The sequence below is a fragment of the Saccoglossus kowalevskii genome, chromosome 16, assembly GCF_978046115.1.
Source record: "Saccoglossus kowalevskii chromosome 16, keSacKowa6.1, whole genome shotgun sequence".
In the NCBI taxonomy this organism is placed as follows: domain Eukaryota; kingdom Metazoa; phylum Hemichordata; class Enteropneusta; family Harrimaniidae; genus Saccoglossus; species Saccoglossus kowalevskii.
Genome location: NC_140656.1, coordinates 17,100,597 through 17,119,917, shown reverse-complemented (window position 1 = coordinate 17,119,917; position 19,321 = coordinate 17,100,597). Strand labels below are relative to the sequence as shown.

Here is a 19,321-nt window from a genome sequence, read left to right as displayed (position 1 = left end):
TCCCTGAAATTTTAGCGAATTGTGGTAAAATGATGTAATAGCGAAATGTTGATTTAGCGAATCCCTTGGTATTGTTGATTTCTTTGTTTGGCGGCCATTTTGAATTGATAATAAAGTCATTAGCGACACCCTGAATTAGCGAATCAGTGCTCTCGCTAAATTCGCGAAAAAGACATGTTTTACAGTACTCATCGCAGCAATTCGGTTTTACTAATCGTGCGAACAGAGACCACTGATATTTATCGTGTATATTGCCAAAATATGTTTGAAATGTTTCACACTAAATGATACAACTGTCAATGCTATACACTATGCTCATATGATAAACTAATATAACATATTATTATACATACTATGGAATGATTACGCGCTTAAGCGTCCTCTAATAATAAAAACAAACATGGCTGCCATCGGAGTTTAACGGTCCGTCGATACTCCAGCTGTACTGTCTTCGTGCATACTTTGAAGTATTCTCGTAATAACCTCATATTATACACCTGTCCCGCCGCATCGCTACATATTACAGCGGTATTGCACGGGATACGTGTATCCTATCGTGCTTAGAAATCCTATTTTTAAGGTGAATGTGAATGAAATTTATTTCACCAAAAAACAAAAACAACGGTAAAGGTAGAAGTTTCACAGGTAGTAAATACATATAAACAAATAAATAAATAAATAAATAAATAAATAAATAAATAACGAATTCTACTTGGATAACTTTTCTTTTTTTTGGTGGGGATTACAGATATAGTTCATCAGAACTAGTCGAGTCCGTAACCCCTGTATATATAATTTCATAGTTTAATCACACAAATCTACAAATAAAAAAAGATACTCCCGCTGTATATACTTTCACGTGTTGACAGGTTTGAAGCAAAATTTGTCGTAGAAAACTGGTAATGACGATTTTTGGAAAAGGTGGGATTTTACCGAAAATTATAAGCCATTTAATCTTTATACATTTTTCTAAACTACAGTAATATGTATGGTAATAGTATAGTAATGCCTGGTGAGTATACTGAATAAAATGATGAAATGCATTCAAAATTCCGGTTTAGCAAATGCGGTTATGAGTTTTGTCTTCTTCATTTAGATATCTCTACTGTACACAAACCCGGAAAAAATCCTAGTAGTAACATTTGGGGAGTTTGTGATTTCTAAGCAATATGTCAATTCAAAATATTTGACTGAGCTGAAAACAGTTATTTTATTTTTTCTTCTAGATCTTACTGACCGTACTAAGATCGCCAGACCCCTGTGGTACATACTCGATGCGGCGACTACGGTCAGACCGATAGATGTAATCGTGTTGTTCGATGATTATCTCACGGTTATAAGTATACACATAGAACATAACTAGGGCCAAGTAATGCAAAAATAGAAATAATTTAAAGAGTAAAACAAGTTATAAAGATGATTATAAGCAATCAACTTAAAATGTGTAATTATCTCGCCCCTTCTATTCGGTATAATGATTATATTTAATTTTAAACCTTTAATTTTCACACACTTGTTAATAGTTATATAATCCTCGAATGTGTCTAATGATTTCCAAAGGTTCCGTACAACCGGTTAACGGAACTCCCTTTAATGGGAAAACTGTTGAAATTTAAATGTGTAAATTAGCATTTCTAATGTCATATTACCTAATTAGGTATCAAAAAAATAAATTGATATTTTGTTGAGAATTGAAGTTGTTAGTGAAAATTATTAATAACTGTAATGTATACTCATTTTATGTACGCCAATGACGTGGATAATTTACAACCATATAGAACAGAGTAGGATATTTCTTTAAAATTGTGGAAAATTGATAGTAAAACAACTAAAGTCAATATTAGCCATACACTATCGTAGATAGTATATTATCTCATTTTAAAATTAGAGACACAGATCAAAAAAGAAGCACAAGAAGCGGATTTTGAAGGTTTCTTAATCTCACGTTTGGCAGGGTGTATCATTAGAATATAATCACTAATTTCAGGCTTGTCAGTGAAAAGAAAATTAAAGGATTTGGCTTATTTTGTTTTGCGAGATTGAGTACCATACAAGTTCATATTTAACTTGGGGGCACAATTTGTTCACTTCGGAATGTCGATACTTTATTGAGAATATGTCTTTAAAACTCAACAAGTGTGTCATCAATCACCAATTCTAGTATACTGTACCCATTATGCCATTTTCATTTGCGTTTAATTTCCTAAGGTTCCCGGTTTACGGAACTTTCTAAATTAGAAATACTATTACTATCGTTTAATGTTTCAGAAATGACATGTATAAAAATCCCTAACACATTTCTTATTCATTATAGGAGGTCTGCTATCTGAACACTATTCACTATGTATTTCAAAGTGGTTATACTCGTCTGTGTTTGCATCCTTAACGTATATGCGGTAAGTATACATTGCATTTTACCATGTATTTCAAAATTGTAGTATTAGTTTGTGTTCTCAACTTCCACATTTGTGCGGGGATTGCACATTCAGAAATTCAATAATTTGGGTTGCAGAATTTCAGGGAGACGTGTGCTTTACATTGTTTCATTATTGAATTTTAGATGACGATATTATTGTTTTGTTTTCAAATATAAAGGATGGAGTATACTCCAATATTGTATCTTTACTTTGAGAATCAACATAGTTTCCAGCTACAGTTACTTCAACCCACCCTTGTCCTTGAGAGCCGACATTACTTACACTAGCCAGAAAAATTACCATCAGTTTGGGTCGTGTATAACGCGACTTATTATCGTCAAAGATCATTGGCACATTGTGGTGCTCGTCATGACGTGTCAAATATTTGAAAAACTTGGGTTGTTACAAAAATGTGTTGAGTAAATTGGATAATTGATAAATTAATCAAACTCGCCATATATGTTATCACACAACCCTATTTATACGCACACAATACGCTTTTGATTTATTTCTGAAAATAAAAAACAAAACAATTGTGCCTTGAATATATATATGTTGTCTCGAGGAATCCCGAATTTGGTGTTTCCATGGCAACAAGATCAATATCTCTAACAAAATGTAATCTATCGAACAATATCAATGTCACCTCTCCTAAAAAGTTGATGTACACCAAGTCCTCAAGTTTTAAATAAAATATTTAAATAATAACCGTTTCCGTGGTAACCTGGTCCACATATATACAACATTTAATACATTGGAACCAAAACGGGTTCGCCTTTGCGTCAAGAAAAAGCCCTCGTGACAGTTTACAAGAATGTATCTATAACTTTCTGAGTCATCCTGATAACAGGCAAACCAACGCTTACAATACCGTCTTGGTGGAAGTAACAAATAATGAAGTATTTTCAGTTATTTTGTTGACTAGTTATGAATTACAAACACCCCGCGGAAGTAGTTTACCAGCGCGGGAAAACTGTAGGTTAGTTTAAAATATTATTTATGAAAAAAATTAAATACAAATCAGCTTTCATACAAATTCAAATATTTAATAGTGAATGGCCCAAGTGCCCAGCTACAAACATAACGCGCATGCGTGTTATCACGTGACATAATCAAAGTGTAGTGATTGCCGATTGAATGATGCTGAGCCTCATTACCATTAACTTAGACTTTAGAGGTTCATAGACTGAGTATACTACAGGCTAATTACATCCATTCGCAGACACGAATGTTCAGAATAATGCTGTATGCTGCAAGGAATGTGAAATATGTATACATGATCAAATCACTTCACTCTAAATAGTTTTCTCCAAGTCATTTAGGTGTGCAATAATGCATCATTCTGTATTCGTTCATAGACAACTATTTTCTTGTCGGGACGACTGTTGACAGCCGATGTGATGCGGTTTAATATCTTATGCCAATATATGACATGTATTATGAACCACAATAATGTTTCATACCACACATGTATTGTAAACCTGATAAGTATTCACAAGAACCCCAATTATAACATTTCATGTAGATTATTAGTATATCAATTATATTCTCTATATTAAATTACTGTATTTAGCTAATGGGATATTGAATACTACAATTGAGTATGTTATTTCCACTTTATCCAAATCCAATTTTTGATTTGTTTTACATTTTTATGAGAGTAGAAGTATATATATTCACAGGAATTCATTAATATCGAAAAAGAAGACATATATGAAGTTATTGTTGGCTATCAACTGCAAGGTAACTTATAAGACGAATAAATCTGTTGTGTTATTCATCAATTCACACTAACATTCATGGAAATGTGAAATCTATGCAAATACATACTTAATTCAGATTGCATAGCATAATTGGCTTGTATTCATAATTGATAGTGGCAAAATTTACCTTACGTTCAACTGCAATGTTTTGACTCTCCAAGCTTTGTCTAATATTTTGCCCCCGTCCTTTACCTCATTTTGTCCCTCGGTTTTTACCTCTATTTTATTTTTTATTTTTGCTACTTCAATTATCTTTTGTTGATCATTGTTTTTATCATTGTGTTTTCCATGTTTTTGTCTCTCGCTGTGTTTTCACGTGTTGTCTCTCATTAGTTCTTTTAATGTTTTGTCGTGTGTGCGTCTGTGTGCTCTCTCGAAATATTTTGTCTGATTGTGTCTCCTTTTTGTTTTGTTTCTCGGTATATCTGTTTATGTTTTGTCTCTTGTGTGTCTGTAAGTTGCATTTTTTTGTGTCTCACTGCATTTCTTTTGTATTTCTCATTTGTATTTGTCACTTTTGTCGACTGTCTGCATGTGCTGTCATACAGTACAATGTACTTACTATCATTTTTCTCATCATTACAGGAGGATGTGATCAGTTGGAAATCAGATGTGCAATGTGTGAGGTAGATTATGGTTGCATTGACTTTCTAGACTGCTTACAAAACACTTGTTTGTACTGCGATCATGAATTTTTTTCACACATGTGTCCAATGTATGATACTTTAACGAGAATTCTAAAAGAAGGTAAGTTAAACTTATTGTGACATTCAAGGCGTTTTATCAGCTCGCAAACAAAGGCATTCATTCATTTGACCCATACGGTTAATCCCAATCACAAAAGTCACGTTTTGTCACCTTTCACAAATTAAAAAGTGTTTTTTTCGATATAATTTCAAAACTTTGATCAAGAGACATAGCAAATGCGAATGTAAGTCTACTCTATCTACAAGTAACACAAATACTAATTACACATATTATGTGTATATAGAAAACACGTGACTTTCAAGGAATTAAATGGCCATATAACTAATACTTTACATGTTTAGGTGCGCTCAACTTTGGTGGGTCTGTTACTGATAGTTTGCAGAAGACATACATGTTAATACAAGCCGGTTTTGAACGTGAGTATTCAGTTTTATCGTTGCCATCATTACTAAATGTATTAATATGAAATTCGGATATTTTTTGGCATCAAGTATACTGACAACATTGTAAGATACGACGAACCAATATATATACCATTATGAGGTACAAGCAGCCGACTGAAACTTGTTTTCCCTACCCGCTGGTTATCAGGATACAGTACGTTGTATCAGAGGTTGGAATCATATGCCCATGCGTTGCAATCTTAAGTCTAGCTCTAGGTTCATAGCCTTTGTGGTGGTACTGGAGTCATTGCTGATGCATTTAGTGTCCTTAAAGTTGTTATTTGTTAATTTTATCAACATGGAATAGGTATGGTTCATCCATAGAAAACATTTGTATCACACCTTCAAAATAGCGTTTAAGTCGCTAGACTGTATTCAATTTTCTTCAGGTCCAACTGATACAAAAATACATGAACAAATGACGTCACTGTGTGTAGTAAGTATTCTCTTAATGTGGAACAGAAAACTGCTGTATGCTACTACTTAATAGATAATGTTTTTCAAATGGTTCTACATGTATGGGGTGACACTTCTGTGCATTACTCCCACACAAATATAAACAAGTACATCAACGCATCTGCAGCAGACATGCAATATATCAGGAGTACATACCATACCTACTACCGTAGGGGTCTAAATTTTCAGATGACATCAAACCGATCTTTTTGTGTTTGAGATTTTTGCTCTGGTGAATAAACATATCATAGATTGGTTATAGTTTTGATGGTGCGATATACATAAATAATGTTATTTGCTACCAAAACATCCAGATTTTGTACTAAAGTACAGTATTTTGGTCAATATTGAAATTGACAATAGGGTGATTGGGCTGTTGCACACTGCCCTGTAGTGGTTTACGCCTGGATGACCGGAAGTATGTTGTAGGTAAACTGGATAACAAACCCATTATTTACTGTAAAGGAAGTTAATAAATGATTTTTTTTAATTTCAGTTTGCCCAGACGGTTCAATTAATCTTTGTGATAATGAATGCGTGCAAGTAGAGGATGCATGTAACCACAGATACGCTTGTATTTCTGATGAGGACAGTCATGCAATTTTCGGGGGTGAGGACATTTTGCTATAATTCACATAACTTTTGCACGTTTTAGAAAAACAATGTACATTTTTTAAATGAATCGATTGAATTCAGTTGCATCGAATCCTTCATGGGATGCATGGTTACTGAAACTGCTGCAATTGGTTCTAATTTGATTAACTACAAGTTACGTCACTATACACGCTCCGCGCAAATAAATCTATGTACGTATATACTAGTGCATTTGCCATAATGAAGATTAACCCTAGCAGACTCGAATACGAAACCAATAGTAGCAAATGCAGTCCTACATCTTTATCGTATTAATTATAGTATCTTATTATCATATTCCTAAGCACTCTATAGCATGAATATATTGTATAGAGAAGGAGGGCTATGCTATGCTGTAAAGGCATGGCACAGTACGGACAATTTGAATATTACAATGTGAAATGAAAAGTTGTTTTTTTTCAAATTTGCTCTATAGCTAATATATCTAATGTCTGCCATATTATTCTTTTCCACTTCTTCGAGCTTTAAATTTAATGATGAATTGATCAAATAAACTTTAACTGTGAGTTCAAGGTACTGCACTAACGGATGCTGAATCATTTGAACTTATTATTCAATTCCTAATGTTAAGCATTATCTTTTTTTTATTCTGCAGTTTGTGGCGACATCGTAGATAAGCGTGCCCTGCCATTCAACTTTTCTGTGTAGAATATGTTGATGAAGATAATAGGATATTAACGAATAATAATGACATTTATTTCAATTTGCATTATGTCGGAAGTGCTTGCAAATTATGCTTATTAAATCTGTGAAATTCAATCTAGTTGCAGTATTGTTTTACTTACTACTTAAGTTATATTTAATTATTTATCTATTTAAATTATATGCATCGATACCATAATGTGGTATGGTTATCATTACTTAATTATTTACATTTAGTATTGTATGACCGTGACAACTGCCGGCTTTCTGTACATGTTCTGATTTCCAAATAGGAATACACCCGGCTATTGTGTTTTCGGGATTACCACTGCATATCGTGACAACAATTATTGTAACTGCTAGTTTAGAGATTATTAGCCATCTGAGAATTTCAGGTGTGTGTGTGTGTGTGTGTGTGTGTGTGCAGGTAGGCAGTCTTGAGCCAGAGTAATCTTACCTAATGAATAAAATAAAACCCTGCATAAAATCCGACAAGAATAAGTTCGCAAAGTTGATTAATGAATTACTGGTCGTACTGAACTTAAGTTCGTATGTTGAATAAAATAATATCCTCTAACGCCATTGCTCTTTCACCGACTATTTCCTAGATGGGATTGCATATTAATCTGTAAGCACACGGGAGCTTTAACTTTGATTTAATAAATCGCAGAACCCCAGTATTCCTTGTATTCTGTTTTAAAACTTTATCACTGTAAGATCTTGAAGAGAAAGTGTATATTATTGCAAGTGGTGGGGACAATATTTTTGTCACAGGACAAAACAGTGAATTCAGTTCATGATAATACTGGTAAAATACATGAAGACTTCAAACAATTTGTGGATAGCAAGTATACCAAAGAAGATGCAGCAGTGACCACATATTCCTCAGTAGACACATCCATCAAACATTGTTTATATAAGCAAAAAATGTACATGGATTTAATCACGCATATTTTCAAGAAGTTTTACTTGTGTGATGGGTCACTTTAAAATTAGATGCTTCACTGGAGAGTGACAAACTACTCGCAGCTACTTAACATTTAAACACTTGTGTATACACTACTGTAACGACTTGGATGTTTGTAAATGTTAAACCATATGTTCTGGAGTAATGTGTAAAGAGCAAATAAGCGATTGTATATGGTAATTCTAGGCAGTGGTTTGGATGCAATGCGATCCCTTTTACTGTATGCACCAACAGAAGATGTACCTCGTGTAATCCCTGCAGGTAAAATAATAATTTAATTGCTGGTATATGGTGTTTAAAACTATTATAAACACAACTACTCTGTGAGCTTACTATGAAACTAAACGTAAGTTGTTCGAACATGTGTGTCTGTGGGGGAAGGGGATTGGCTGCCATTTCTTTACGAAGATCATGATTTGTGGAAAGAATGGGCCGTCATATGCAAGGTGGTCATATCATACTTTCACCTTTAACACTAATGTGTTCTTCTGCTGTATGCTTGTTACTTGGAGAAAAAAGGTCCAGATATAGCAGAATTACACCCGAAACACAGATATGTGATACGTTATAGATTTGTGTTTTTAAATTGTTGTTCAATTCTTGATAAAAGTCTCAATTTAGTTATTCAAAAATAGTCTGTTTTTTTCATCCTTGAATAAATCTCCCCCAACAGGTTTCCAATTTATATGAATCAATAAATTTGTTTATAAGGTAATTTTTTGGGCTCAACATGAACAGGTTGAAATTTCTAAAAGAATTGTCTTGTCCGTAGACGGACAATATTTTCTAGAGTATAACTCAGTGTCCACGTGTATCTGGTAAGATACTGTTAACTATGACCAAATGTCTTGTCATTAGACAGTTGTCTTGTCTGTACAGTTTTAGTTTTGGATATTTAATTGGAAACAAAACATGATTTTTCTTTGAACTTTGTAGGGAATTGTTCTCATAGGTGTTATTTCCATTTCCCAAACCTGTTTGGGGAAAATCTGTGCATAGTTAAAAACCAACTGTAAACACGACTTCATATTGGAACTTACGATATTTTTCATTAGAATTTCCAGTAAAAATCATACAATTGTACCCATAGGTCCATGGTCAGTAATGCATTTCCACTATTTTTAGTAACTTTGATTTATTTTATTCAATGTTGTAATGATATAATTGCTCTTGTCAGTAATATAATGTTTTGTGTAGCGCCTTCTTAAAACTTGTGGAGCTGAGTATTCTTGCATTTTTCGGTCTATTCAGATTTGTTGTCATTTAATGATCCACAGATAGAGAAAAATGAAATTCGTGGCATTTTAGTTAGTGCAAAAGCACTGAGAACGGGGCGATATTGAGAAAAGTTGAAAAACAAGCTGAAGGAGACATATCAAAATATTAAAGCGTGATCGTGAAAGAAAAAAAATTAGCTAGGATACATGAGAAAGTTGTCAGAAAGAAAGACAAAAGACAAGTCATTGGTTGTGGAAATATAGTAGTAAGGCCAAAAGTCAGATGGTCATGGACATGCATCCTAATGTGTATAAGGTACATGTATGTGCCAAATCTGAATGAAAACTGACATAAAAAACAAAACAAGATGCCTGCCAGTCGACCATCTTTGATCCAATTGCGAAATAAATCGTTATGGACATGTACCAAGTTTGAATGAAAACTGACAAAGCATGTCCAAAATACACGTACGAACTAAAGATTATCAAAAGACAGGGAAACTAGAAGAATGAGCAAGGAGAAATACAGAGAAACAAAGGAAAGAGGAATTCATCAGCAACATTGAAAAAGAAGAAGAATATGTCTGACAGAGAAAAATGGAAGATTGCGGTGCTCAAAACCCAGTCATGGCGAGTAAAATTGCAAGGAAAAAACATAATTGGAAATGAGAAAACCACCCCATTTTCATCCAGAACTTGCGAGTTTAGAACAGTGAAGAAAGTAAAGTCCTCGCTTCCTAAAACACCATCCTGAAGATCTAGAGTAATAGAGAAATTGGTACAGTAACCCAGCACAACAAATAAACTTGAAGAAGTGGGGCTACTTCTAACTAAAACAGCATGTAGGTAGTTTAAACTGGGAATTGCTGTCATGAATTCAGTGTAAGGAAAGGTGGAAGAGATCAGGCAGAGTTCAAAAGGTACCATCGAAACAGAAAAGAGGAATGCGTTGAAGAGTGTATTACATTCAGTTATTGGAGGAGTACAACGGCACCATAAATTTTGGTGTGCCATTGCAGGCTATTTGAAAATTCGCAAACCAAAAGAGCTTGACACTGAAAGGGATTGGTGGAAACCAAGAAGTAGAAAATTACGAAAAGACAGAATCAATGAGGAAGTAAAGAAAAACATTAAGGCTGTCCCCAGACGTCAGCCAAGGGGTACCAAATATAAAAGATGTACTGAACCAGAAACATGGAGAGGCTAGACACATCATGACAATAACTTTGTCTGAAGCATTTGAACAGTACAAGAAGGAAAATAAATCCAGAAATAAAGATTGGATATATATTATTCAAAAAGTTTAAGCGAGTTAACATAAGACCAGTTTCTGAAACCTTCCACAGATCATGTCTAGCTAGAAGAATAACGAGGATTTTTCGAATATAACAAATTATATTATTCTTCTAGCTAAACGCCATATCTACTTTTCTAAAATGAGAAACAAAATACCTTCTTTTCATGGATGTCTATATCTCATCAGGCAAGTTCATAATTTTGAAAAAGAGATAGCGATAGGGGAGGCAAATTAGCGAAGCACACTGAAAATGGGAATGTTTTACTATGCTGTGATGTTGACCCCCTTTTTTTCCTCTTTACTTTATATTCGTATATTTATAATTATCTTGTTGCCATGGTTTTTGTGTAGAAATTGTACTCTTTTGATGGGATGATTTTATGTATTTATGTGGTTAACGTAAAAATAAAACAAAAAAAAAGTTAAGATAAAGCCAAAATTGAAAAAATAGCTGCAAAGAGTTAATTTTTAGAATCAAAGTAATTACATATCAGTTAAAAATATCAGATGATACAGTGATATTTGATATTTATTTATTAGTTCTTAGCTAGTTCTTTGTTACCTCAAAATAGGTTTAAACTCCTCAATCTAGGTGATTGCGATTTTCCCAATTTCTCTTACCATAATAAATCAAGTATTTTGCATGTGAATGATAACCATTTAACAGGGGAACTATTGAATAAAATAAGGAAATGTTAAATCATTGAGTATTTAAATTTTTTGGATAAACCGATATGTTTATAACGGCATACAAGACATGTTGTAATATATGAGAATGGTCACGTTTCCCAATCTGTACAACCTCCAAAATCACGAGAGGATAGTGCAGGTGCTCCACAGTTTAATATTCCGAAACAACTCGAAAATCATTAGAATGAGGTTTTCCCAATTAGTGAAATAGCTTCCATGCTAAGTATCTTCGAAAAAAACATTTATCGAAGGATGCAGACTTATGGACTCAACGAGATTGAGTTTGCTGACATTTCAAATGATGCGCTTGATTCCTACATTGTGGAACTATCAAGAGTGTGGCGAACGAATGATAAACCAGTTTCTGATTGAAAGAACCGGTATCAAAAGAACTGACCCAGATGGTGTGAATGACAGGAAACGAAACCGTTAAAGTCGAAGAGTGTATAATGTAAAAGGGCCAAACCAGTTATGCCATATTGATACAAGTCATAAATTGATATGCTGGCATTTTGTGATTATTGGAGGAATAGATGATTTCGGCATTTGCCAGCAGCGAGTCTGTTGCAGTGTTTTAAGTGGCGTTAGTGCATATGGTGTTGCCAGCAGGGTACGCTCTGATATGGGCATGGAGAATGTCGACATTGCAGATTACATGTTATTGAAGCGAGGGTATTATAATAGAGGGAGCATGATTACAGGAACCAGTGTTCATAATCAACAAATCAAGAGACTTTGGAGAGACGTATTTGAGGGGGTTTTAACATTGTATTACCAGTCATTTTATTTCATGGGGGATCAGGGTATATTAGATGCATTAAACCAACAGCATCTAGCAACACTTCACCATGTCTACTTGAGCGTGATCAATCACAAATTATGGAGCAGTGCATGGTCTAATCATGGAATGTGCACTACAAACTCATCGCCACTTCGCTTGTGGTTTGCAGGTCAGTTACTGAATCCAGTCGGTATAGAGTTAGACAACCCCCACAAAATTGAAGGTATTATTGAAGATGTAGATTCTGATTCCAGACCAATGCTTGATCCACCAACACTTCAATTAAATGATCAATGCATCGAGGAGCTACGCACCATTCCATCAATATGGGAATCTACAAACTATCGCATTAGTCATCATTAGACCCAACATTTTAAGAAAATGGTATTAAAAAAATATACAACATAGTCACAGATTCATTGAAATGCCATGATTAATACTCGAGATATCAGTGGAACAGCAAAAAATAACTAATTATGCAAAACACAAACATCAGATAGATTGGTCGAGGCATCTAGGGCAAAGTGAGTCGAGTTTTCACGAGACCCGGACATCGGCATGACGCAACGTCAGAGATGAGGAGAACATTGTTCTGAGGCAGTTTTACTCTGGATTTAATTTATCCATATCCATTGAAAGGTACAATGCTCAGGTTTTAACTAACAACATTTCATTACAATTAAATGACTGTGCTAGAGGTGTGACAATGACAACAGCAGAAGTGTTTCCATTACTACCCACACCCCAAAACCCAAGCATGACATCAAACTATGTAACTGTACCTGCCCCTGGATTCATGTCAAAAATTAAGTATTACTATATACTGGCCTTTTCATTTACATTTGATTCGGGTTTCTCTTCAGTCTCATGATCTGTGTCAGTATCAGAGAAGCACTCACAACTCCACAAATGTTCTCTCAATTTCCTCACATCAATTTCTTGGTTGCATCCCTGACACTTTTCTTTAGTAACTGGCACAATACTATCGGTTGGAGACACTAGCGGTTGGATTGACCCCAAATTAGCCTTGAATGAGTTAACAGACCACATGCATGTTATCACACTCAGTTTACGTTTATTTGGTGCACACTGCATCATTTCAAATCCACGCAGTCTTTCAATTGCGGGAAACCAATACTATCACCATATTCATCCTTTTCACTATAGTTACCATCTCCATCACTTCGGTCTGATTTGAATTGGCGTCAAATATAATTTTTTTAAACCCAAGCCCAGCCCTAGCTAAACAATTTTTAGCAGAGCTCGGTACTGCAGCGAGCGGCCAGATAAACAAAATGTCCCGTCCAAGTGAGTTTATGAGCATTTGCTCGGTGCTGAACTTACCTTTCCCCCAGATCTTTCCGATCCTCTCCTGGAATTCGCGGACCCGCTAAAAAGCAAACAACTCTCTTCTGAAACATTGCTTGTCGGATTATACGTGAAATGGGAAAAACCACCAGCCTGATCGGACGGCGAAGACGACCCAGAAGATTCGTCCGATTTGCAAAATTCACGAAGGTCACCTCTGTCTCCTATCGTCGCTACCCCTAGGCGATTTAAGTCTCTGCCAGACGTAAGTAGCACAGTCCCGGGGTACACCTATTCCTCAGCAAATCCATGATGTAGCACGGATAGATCCAATTGCATATTTGTAATTTACATGTATTTGTGTAATTTACAAAAATGGCGGCCAACTAAAGTGCGGGAAAGTAAAGGCAAATTGACATCGTATAATGGCGTTGTGTCATCACAGGAAGCACTGTCCTAGCGCAGACCTGTGTGAAACAGCGCCTTACTAGCCGACTTTGCTTAAAATGGCACTCCGCTGCCTCTTTACACTGGTGTTTATACACGGAACTTGATACATTTTTTTTTCAATTTAAGTTGCTTTTTAATCACGTATTTTTGTGAAATATTGTTTAGTGAGTGCAATATTAATGTCATAAATAATTCAATCTTCAAAACAACAGAAACCTGTGCTCTCGCTGTCGCTCGCAAATGTCGTAAATTACGAAATTTGGACAAGATTTACGAACAAAATAAATATCTATTAGTAGGATTTACGAACACATTTTGTACAAAATACCCTTTGCAAATCGCCCTCATTTAATTTTCAAGACTCGACTGTGATCATCACGCGTGTTACGGTTTGAGTGATTGCCACTTTAAAGTTAAACAATGTCCTGTTACTTCTAAGATTGCAACAATTGCTACATGGTGATCGCGATCAACACGGAACTGCCACTGAATGTATTTTTCCACTCTAAAGTTATTTTGGTGTCATCGCACATGCGTAGTTTAGTCGACATGTGTTTCAAGATACCCCGCGACTTTACTCTCAGTATGGGACGGTTTCATGTCGCCCTTATCAAAACACGTGATTTGTTTATTTATTGAAAATGGAGACTACGTCAAAACGGAGCAGACAACTGCTCGACGAGTATTTTTCACGACGAGAAACCGCAGTTTCCAGACAAAGTTTACTAATACTTTTTTTCTTGATTAGTAAATTTACTATTACCTAGCAAATTCCAGAGAGAGCCCAGAGAAACTATCACATATTATATTATAGCATTCCCAAAACCAGTGAATTTTATAACGTCACCATTCTAGATTATTGACGATAATGTACAACATTATTGAGTAAGCAGGCCCCAAAACAAGCATAAGTATACAATGTTATGTTTAAACACGAATAAAGGCGTGGGAATTTAAAAAGAGGGGAAATTATGGGGTAGACAATTTACAAATTAAAAAAATGGAACTAAATAATCGTCGCGACACGGTCAGCAACACCGGCATTTTCAGTGTTTTCACCATGGCACGGTTTGTTGACGTTGGCGAAGCAGAGCTAGATACCCTTGAAAATGCGAGAAATGAGAAAAATACGTCACAGCAAACAAAATAGGGAGTGCGAGTGTTGCGAGGTAAGTAAATTTTTATTTTTTGGGCATTTCTCGATTACAACGAGTAAAAATCCATGAATTTTGGATTACCGGCAAACCCCAGACGATCGACGACAGGGGTCGTGTATTTATTAAATCAGATCAAATAATGAAAAAAATGTCTCTAAATAAATCACAATCCTTACTATTTTGTATTTTTCTTTTACAGAATGGCTTGATTACAAAAAATATTCATTAGAGTTTGAGTTGTTGCCAGTTGACAAGCTTTCCGAGCTGCTACGAGAGTTTTATGCATCGACTCAAAAGCAAGTAGAGAGAAGTATGGCAAATCATCGTTGTCCTGTTTACAGACGTCAATCCACCGACACATCACTGGTCCTCCCTATCATCGTAAGATCAATAGTATGCATGACAGAGAGTTCCAGGTTGCCAATCATATGTTGTGTGGCATTGTGAAGACCATGAAGAAAGAGGGAAAGGACACAACTACGCACAAGGAACCAATCAACACCGGTGATTTGAGAAGCTCTCGGCCTCTCCAGTGTTTTGTATTGCGACCAACGTCGGCTTGCAGCGATTGGTTTGGTTCGACCTTATGTTGCATTTTGGTATGAGAGGTCGAATAGTAATACGGAATCTGACAATCGTCAATTGTGGTGGAGAGAGACGACATCGGCCAAAGATGTGTCAAATACGCATTTAACGAGAAAGTAAAAAACCACGCTGGCGGTGCCGATGACAACTACACCTGTCATGCCCGCATGTACGAAACTGGTACTGAACGCTGTCCTGTAACATCATTTGAGAAACACACCAGCTTATTAAACCTCACCAACAACTCGTTATTTCAAAGACCACAGTCCCCATTCAACCCGGATAATGCTTTTTGGTATGTGAATGCGCCGATGGGTGAAACAACGATTGAAGCAATGATGAAGACATTGAGTAAAGAAGCGGGTTTATCTAAAATCTATACCAACCATTGTATCCGTGCCACTGCATGTAAACTACTGGATGATGCTGGTTTCGACACTCGGCATATTATGTATGTCAGTGGGCATGTCAACGAAGCTAGCGTAAAAAGCTATTCAAACCAGCCTTCAACGCGCCAACAGTGACAACTGTCATCGTCACTTTCCGGTAGCCTCTACAGCGAAAACTATGAAACCAGTACAACAACCAGCATCACCCCCATAAATTATCTCAAGTCATCCTACATCTGTTGACTCCTCTCCTCTTCCAATTAACTATTGTTCAACATTCAAGATCTGTTTCAAATTCAGCGGTATCCACCTCGTCTAGGCAGTCTTTCAAGCATGTTCGTCAACTGCACTTTCCAACCCCATGTCAACATTGATTATCACGGTAGTCCAACTTCTCATAATGCCATCTCGAAGACAACATTTTAACCTAATCTTTTTTAACGATTTGCTTGTTCGATATTAAAATCTATATAATATTGTTTACATGTTTCATGAATATTACAACTACAACTGCCGGCATTATTTTACGTCGATCAGCTGTTACATTAATCAGCCGACGACTTTTGCCCTGAGCATTATCTTGATTTTGTATCCTATCCTTTCGCTTTCTTGTACATGCGTTCGTTCTTATAAATATGTTCAGATTCATTTGTTCTGACGAGATAAATAATATCGTAAGTCAAACCTTTGTTGTTTTCATTCTATGCATGCAACTACTGTGTTCATCGCGTCCGAATGTTTTGTTGTGCGTAAGTGTGTATTGTATTCATATTCCCGGGCCCTTCCCAACGTCGTCTCTCTATTCGCTTCATTTTTCGTTTTAAAATTGGTAAAATTCACAGGTATAGGGAAAGCTAAATAATAATAACAATGATGTACATTATGTCGTGCTAAGTGTGCTTTCGTCCATTATGGGCCGGCAAGTCGTACATTATTGTTTAAATAACGATAATCAAATTTGTGTTTGAAGTTCGAAAGTACTTGCGTAATTTCCGGTTTCAACTAGTTCGAAAATAGTGAGTGTAGTGGCGTGAAGCTAAGCGATTAGGTGCCGTACGAGCGCCAGTTCGAGTCACGCACGCAGTACGTGTTTACTGTAATTTGAGGTAGTATTTACCTTGCCGTTCATTCGGTGTTGTTTGCTTAGTTCGAAAATAGAACGCCCTTTGACGCGATAAAATCACGCGTAGACACTAGCAGCGTAAACTTATTGCAATTTTGGTCCAGTTCGTTTATACAACTTTTCTAAGTTTCAATTATCATTATTTAGTAAACAGACCCATGAAACGATTTAATATTTTTGTAAAATACGTGCCAACAGACGACTGACTTCAAAACGTTCGGAGTTTCGAACAAACTCCAGGCACACCTCGCGCGATATGCGTCAGATCAGTGTATAGAATGGTGTTGTAACAGCGCTTCCACTGATATCTAGAGTACTAATCATCAACGGGTGGTGGCTGGTTCCCGCCTCAAGTGTCATGGCGCACCAAGCCACAAGAAGCTTGTTCTATTTCCCTTGGTTACCTGACGTCAGCGCTTACTCTCGTGGCCCTAGAGCAGGGGTTTGTGTTGCTTGTTTCAATTTTTATTGGCCTAGTTTTTTTATTTTCCTTCCATTCATTTTTTTTCTTCATATTTTATTGGTCTTGTTATTTTCCCTCTATTTTTTTTTTATTTTAATGTTTATTGGCCTTGTTTATTTATTTTATATTTTTTCCAGTCACCCTATTTTTTTAAATAATATATGGGGGATAACTTATACCTAAGACCAGAGAACTACATAGTCCATTACATATTTAAAGCTCTTGCCTCGATTTTTTCAAATCTAATTGTCACTGATGGCAGAACAATTTACCGACATATGTTAAATGTATATTTTTGAGGAGATGTAAATACTGTGTTAAATATATATATTTTTTTGTTATATAAAAAATTCTTCTGAACAAAAGTTTAAATTTTCTAAACTGAGGACCTTCTGAGCATAGGGCTGTCACCTGATTGGTTAGTAATTCCTTACTAGTTCACACTCGTCCTCAATTATGAATTGTTCCTTAAAGCAGTATTTATTACATTTGAGTATTTATGTGTGTGTATGATGTGATCATGAACTAAAAATTAGGGAAATTGTAACAATTATTGTAAGGCAGTTGTATTTGTTATCTCAGAATAAATAGAAACTTGTATTATATTTTTGCATAAAAAATTCTCTGTCCCTTGTCCCACTCAAAACCTTTTCCATTTAGTGTTTAAAAGGCTTGATATAAAGGGCCACATTTGAACATGCTAGCTAGTCATTTGTTGACATAAGCATCAAAGGACAAGTTAATCACCGGACCTTGTCTTGTGAATCATTAATGTAAATTTGAAACACGTGGCACTTACGTAGTAGATTTGACAAGGTCCCAATGAGATACTAGGGTAGTTGCACACATTTTTCAAAGTTGAGAAAACCTCAGCCAACTATAGAACAGAATAGCAACGTAGCTTTTCCTTTGGTCAGATGCGTATCACGTTTGTTTGGGACTTACCTTTTTATTCCAATGAACAACTGATTGAACTAACGCAACTATAATGTAATAACGCAGTGTCTTTTATTATTTCATCACATAATGCGCGATGTACACTGGGAGTAGTATTAGTTGGGTGATTGTTCATTTTCATTTTTTCTAGGTTAAATAGTCTCCACAAATACATCAAAACATGTGCAAGTTAATTAGGGGTCCAAGCCCTTTTGTTATCACTGGAGTTTTTTTTTTAGGGGCCCCAAGTCCGGAGGGCTAGGCTCCGATTGTTATCGTCAGTTTGTTTCTTCAACTTCTTTCTTTCTTCTACAACTTCTTTCGTCAAGTTTTTTGAGAAAATCGCTGAAAAGAATAGTCTGATATTCTTCAAACTTATAGCCTGTATTGTGAACTGGTACATAAGACTTTTAGAATATTGATTGGCCAATTGGTTTGGCAGCCATATTGGGTTTGAAATAAAACCGGAAGTGGTTGTTTGACCACTTTCTGATGGTCTAGGCGTCTAGATTTGTTATGGTATATAGAAAAACTCATGTGTAATAGATTTAAGCAATAACAACTTTAGCAGCCAAATGACTTTTTCCGCCACTTTTTTTCTCCTAAAAACGGTAAAAACAGTTTTAAATCTTCTTGTTCAGAACTGCTAGACAAAATGCTTTAACATATGGTATTTTATGAATGTTTAATGTGGAGCATAATGCATGATTTATTGACATGGTTAGTTTGCATTTGCATATTATCGCGATAGTTCAGTTTCCCGCTATATTTGGTTGAGCTAGTTGAACTTCACAACTTGCGGAACTAAATTTGGATCGCAGTGATGAATTATCTATGGCTCTTATGGGGAAAACGGTAGTCACAACACAGAATAC

At 35.7% G+C, this 19,321-nt stretch overlaps 1 protein-coding gene across 1 annotated transcript; it reads left to right on the top strand.

The window, feature by feature from the left end:
• Positions 1-2,307: 2,307 nt before the first annotated feature.
• On the top strand, positions 2,308-7,763 carry LOC146733702 (uncharacterized). The gene is made up of 6 exons (XM_085491530.1): positions 2,308-2,396; positions 4,100-4,160; positions 4,766-4,927; positions 5,230-5,304; positions 6,284-6,397; positions 7,037-7,763. The coding sequence occupies exons 1-6, from the start codon at positions 2,343-2,345 to the stop codon at positions 7,087-7,089; spliced, it is 519 nt and encodes a 172-aa protein (XP_085347656.1). The 5' UTR covers positions 2,308-2,342; the 3' UTR covers positions 7,090-7,763.
• The last annotated feature ends 11,558 nt before the right edge of the window (positions 7,764-19,321 follow it).

Excerpts from the sequence above, each read along its gene's own strand:
- LOC146733702 (XM_085491530.1), top strand. The coding sequence starts at position 2,343 with ATGTATTTCAAAGTGGTTATACTCGTCTGTGTTTGCATCCTTAACGTA. Across the intron at positions 4,928-5,229 it reads AACGAGAATTCTAAAAGAAG|GTGCGCTCAACTTTGGTGGG; the intron begins GTAAGTTAAACT and ends TTACATGTTTAG. Across the intron at positions 5,305-6,283 it reads AATACAAGCCGGTTTTGAAC|TTTGCCCAGACGGTTCAATT; the intron begins GTGAGTATTCAG and ends TTTTAATTTCAG.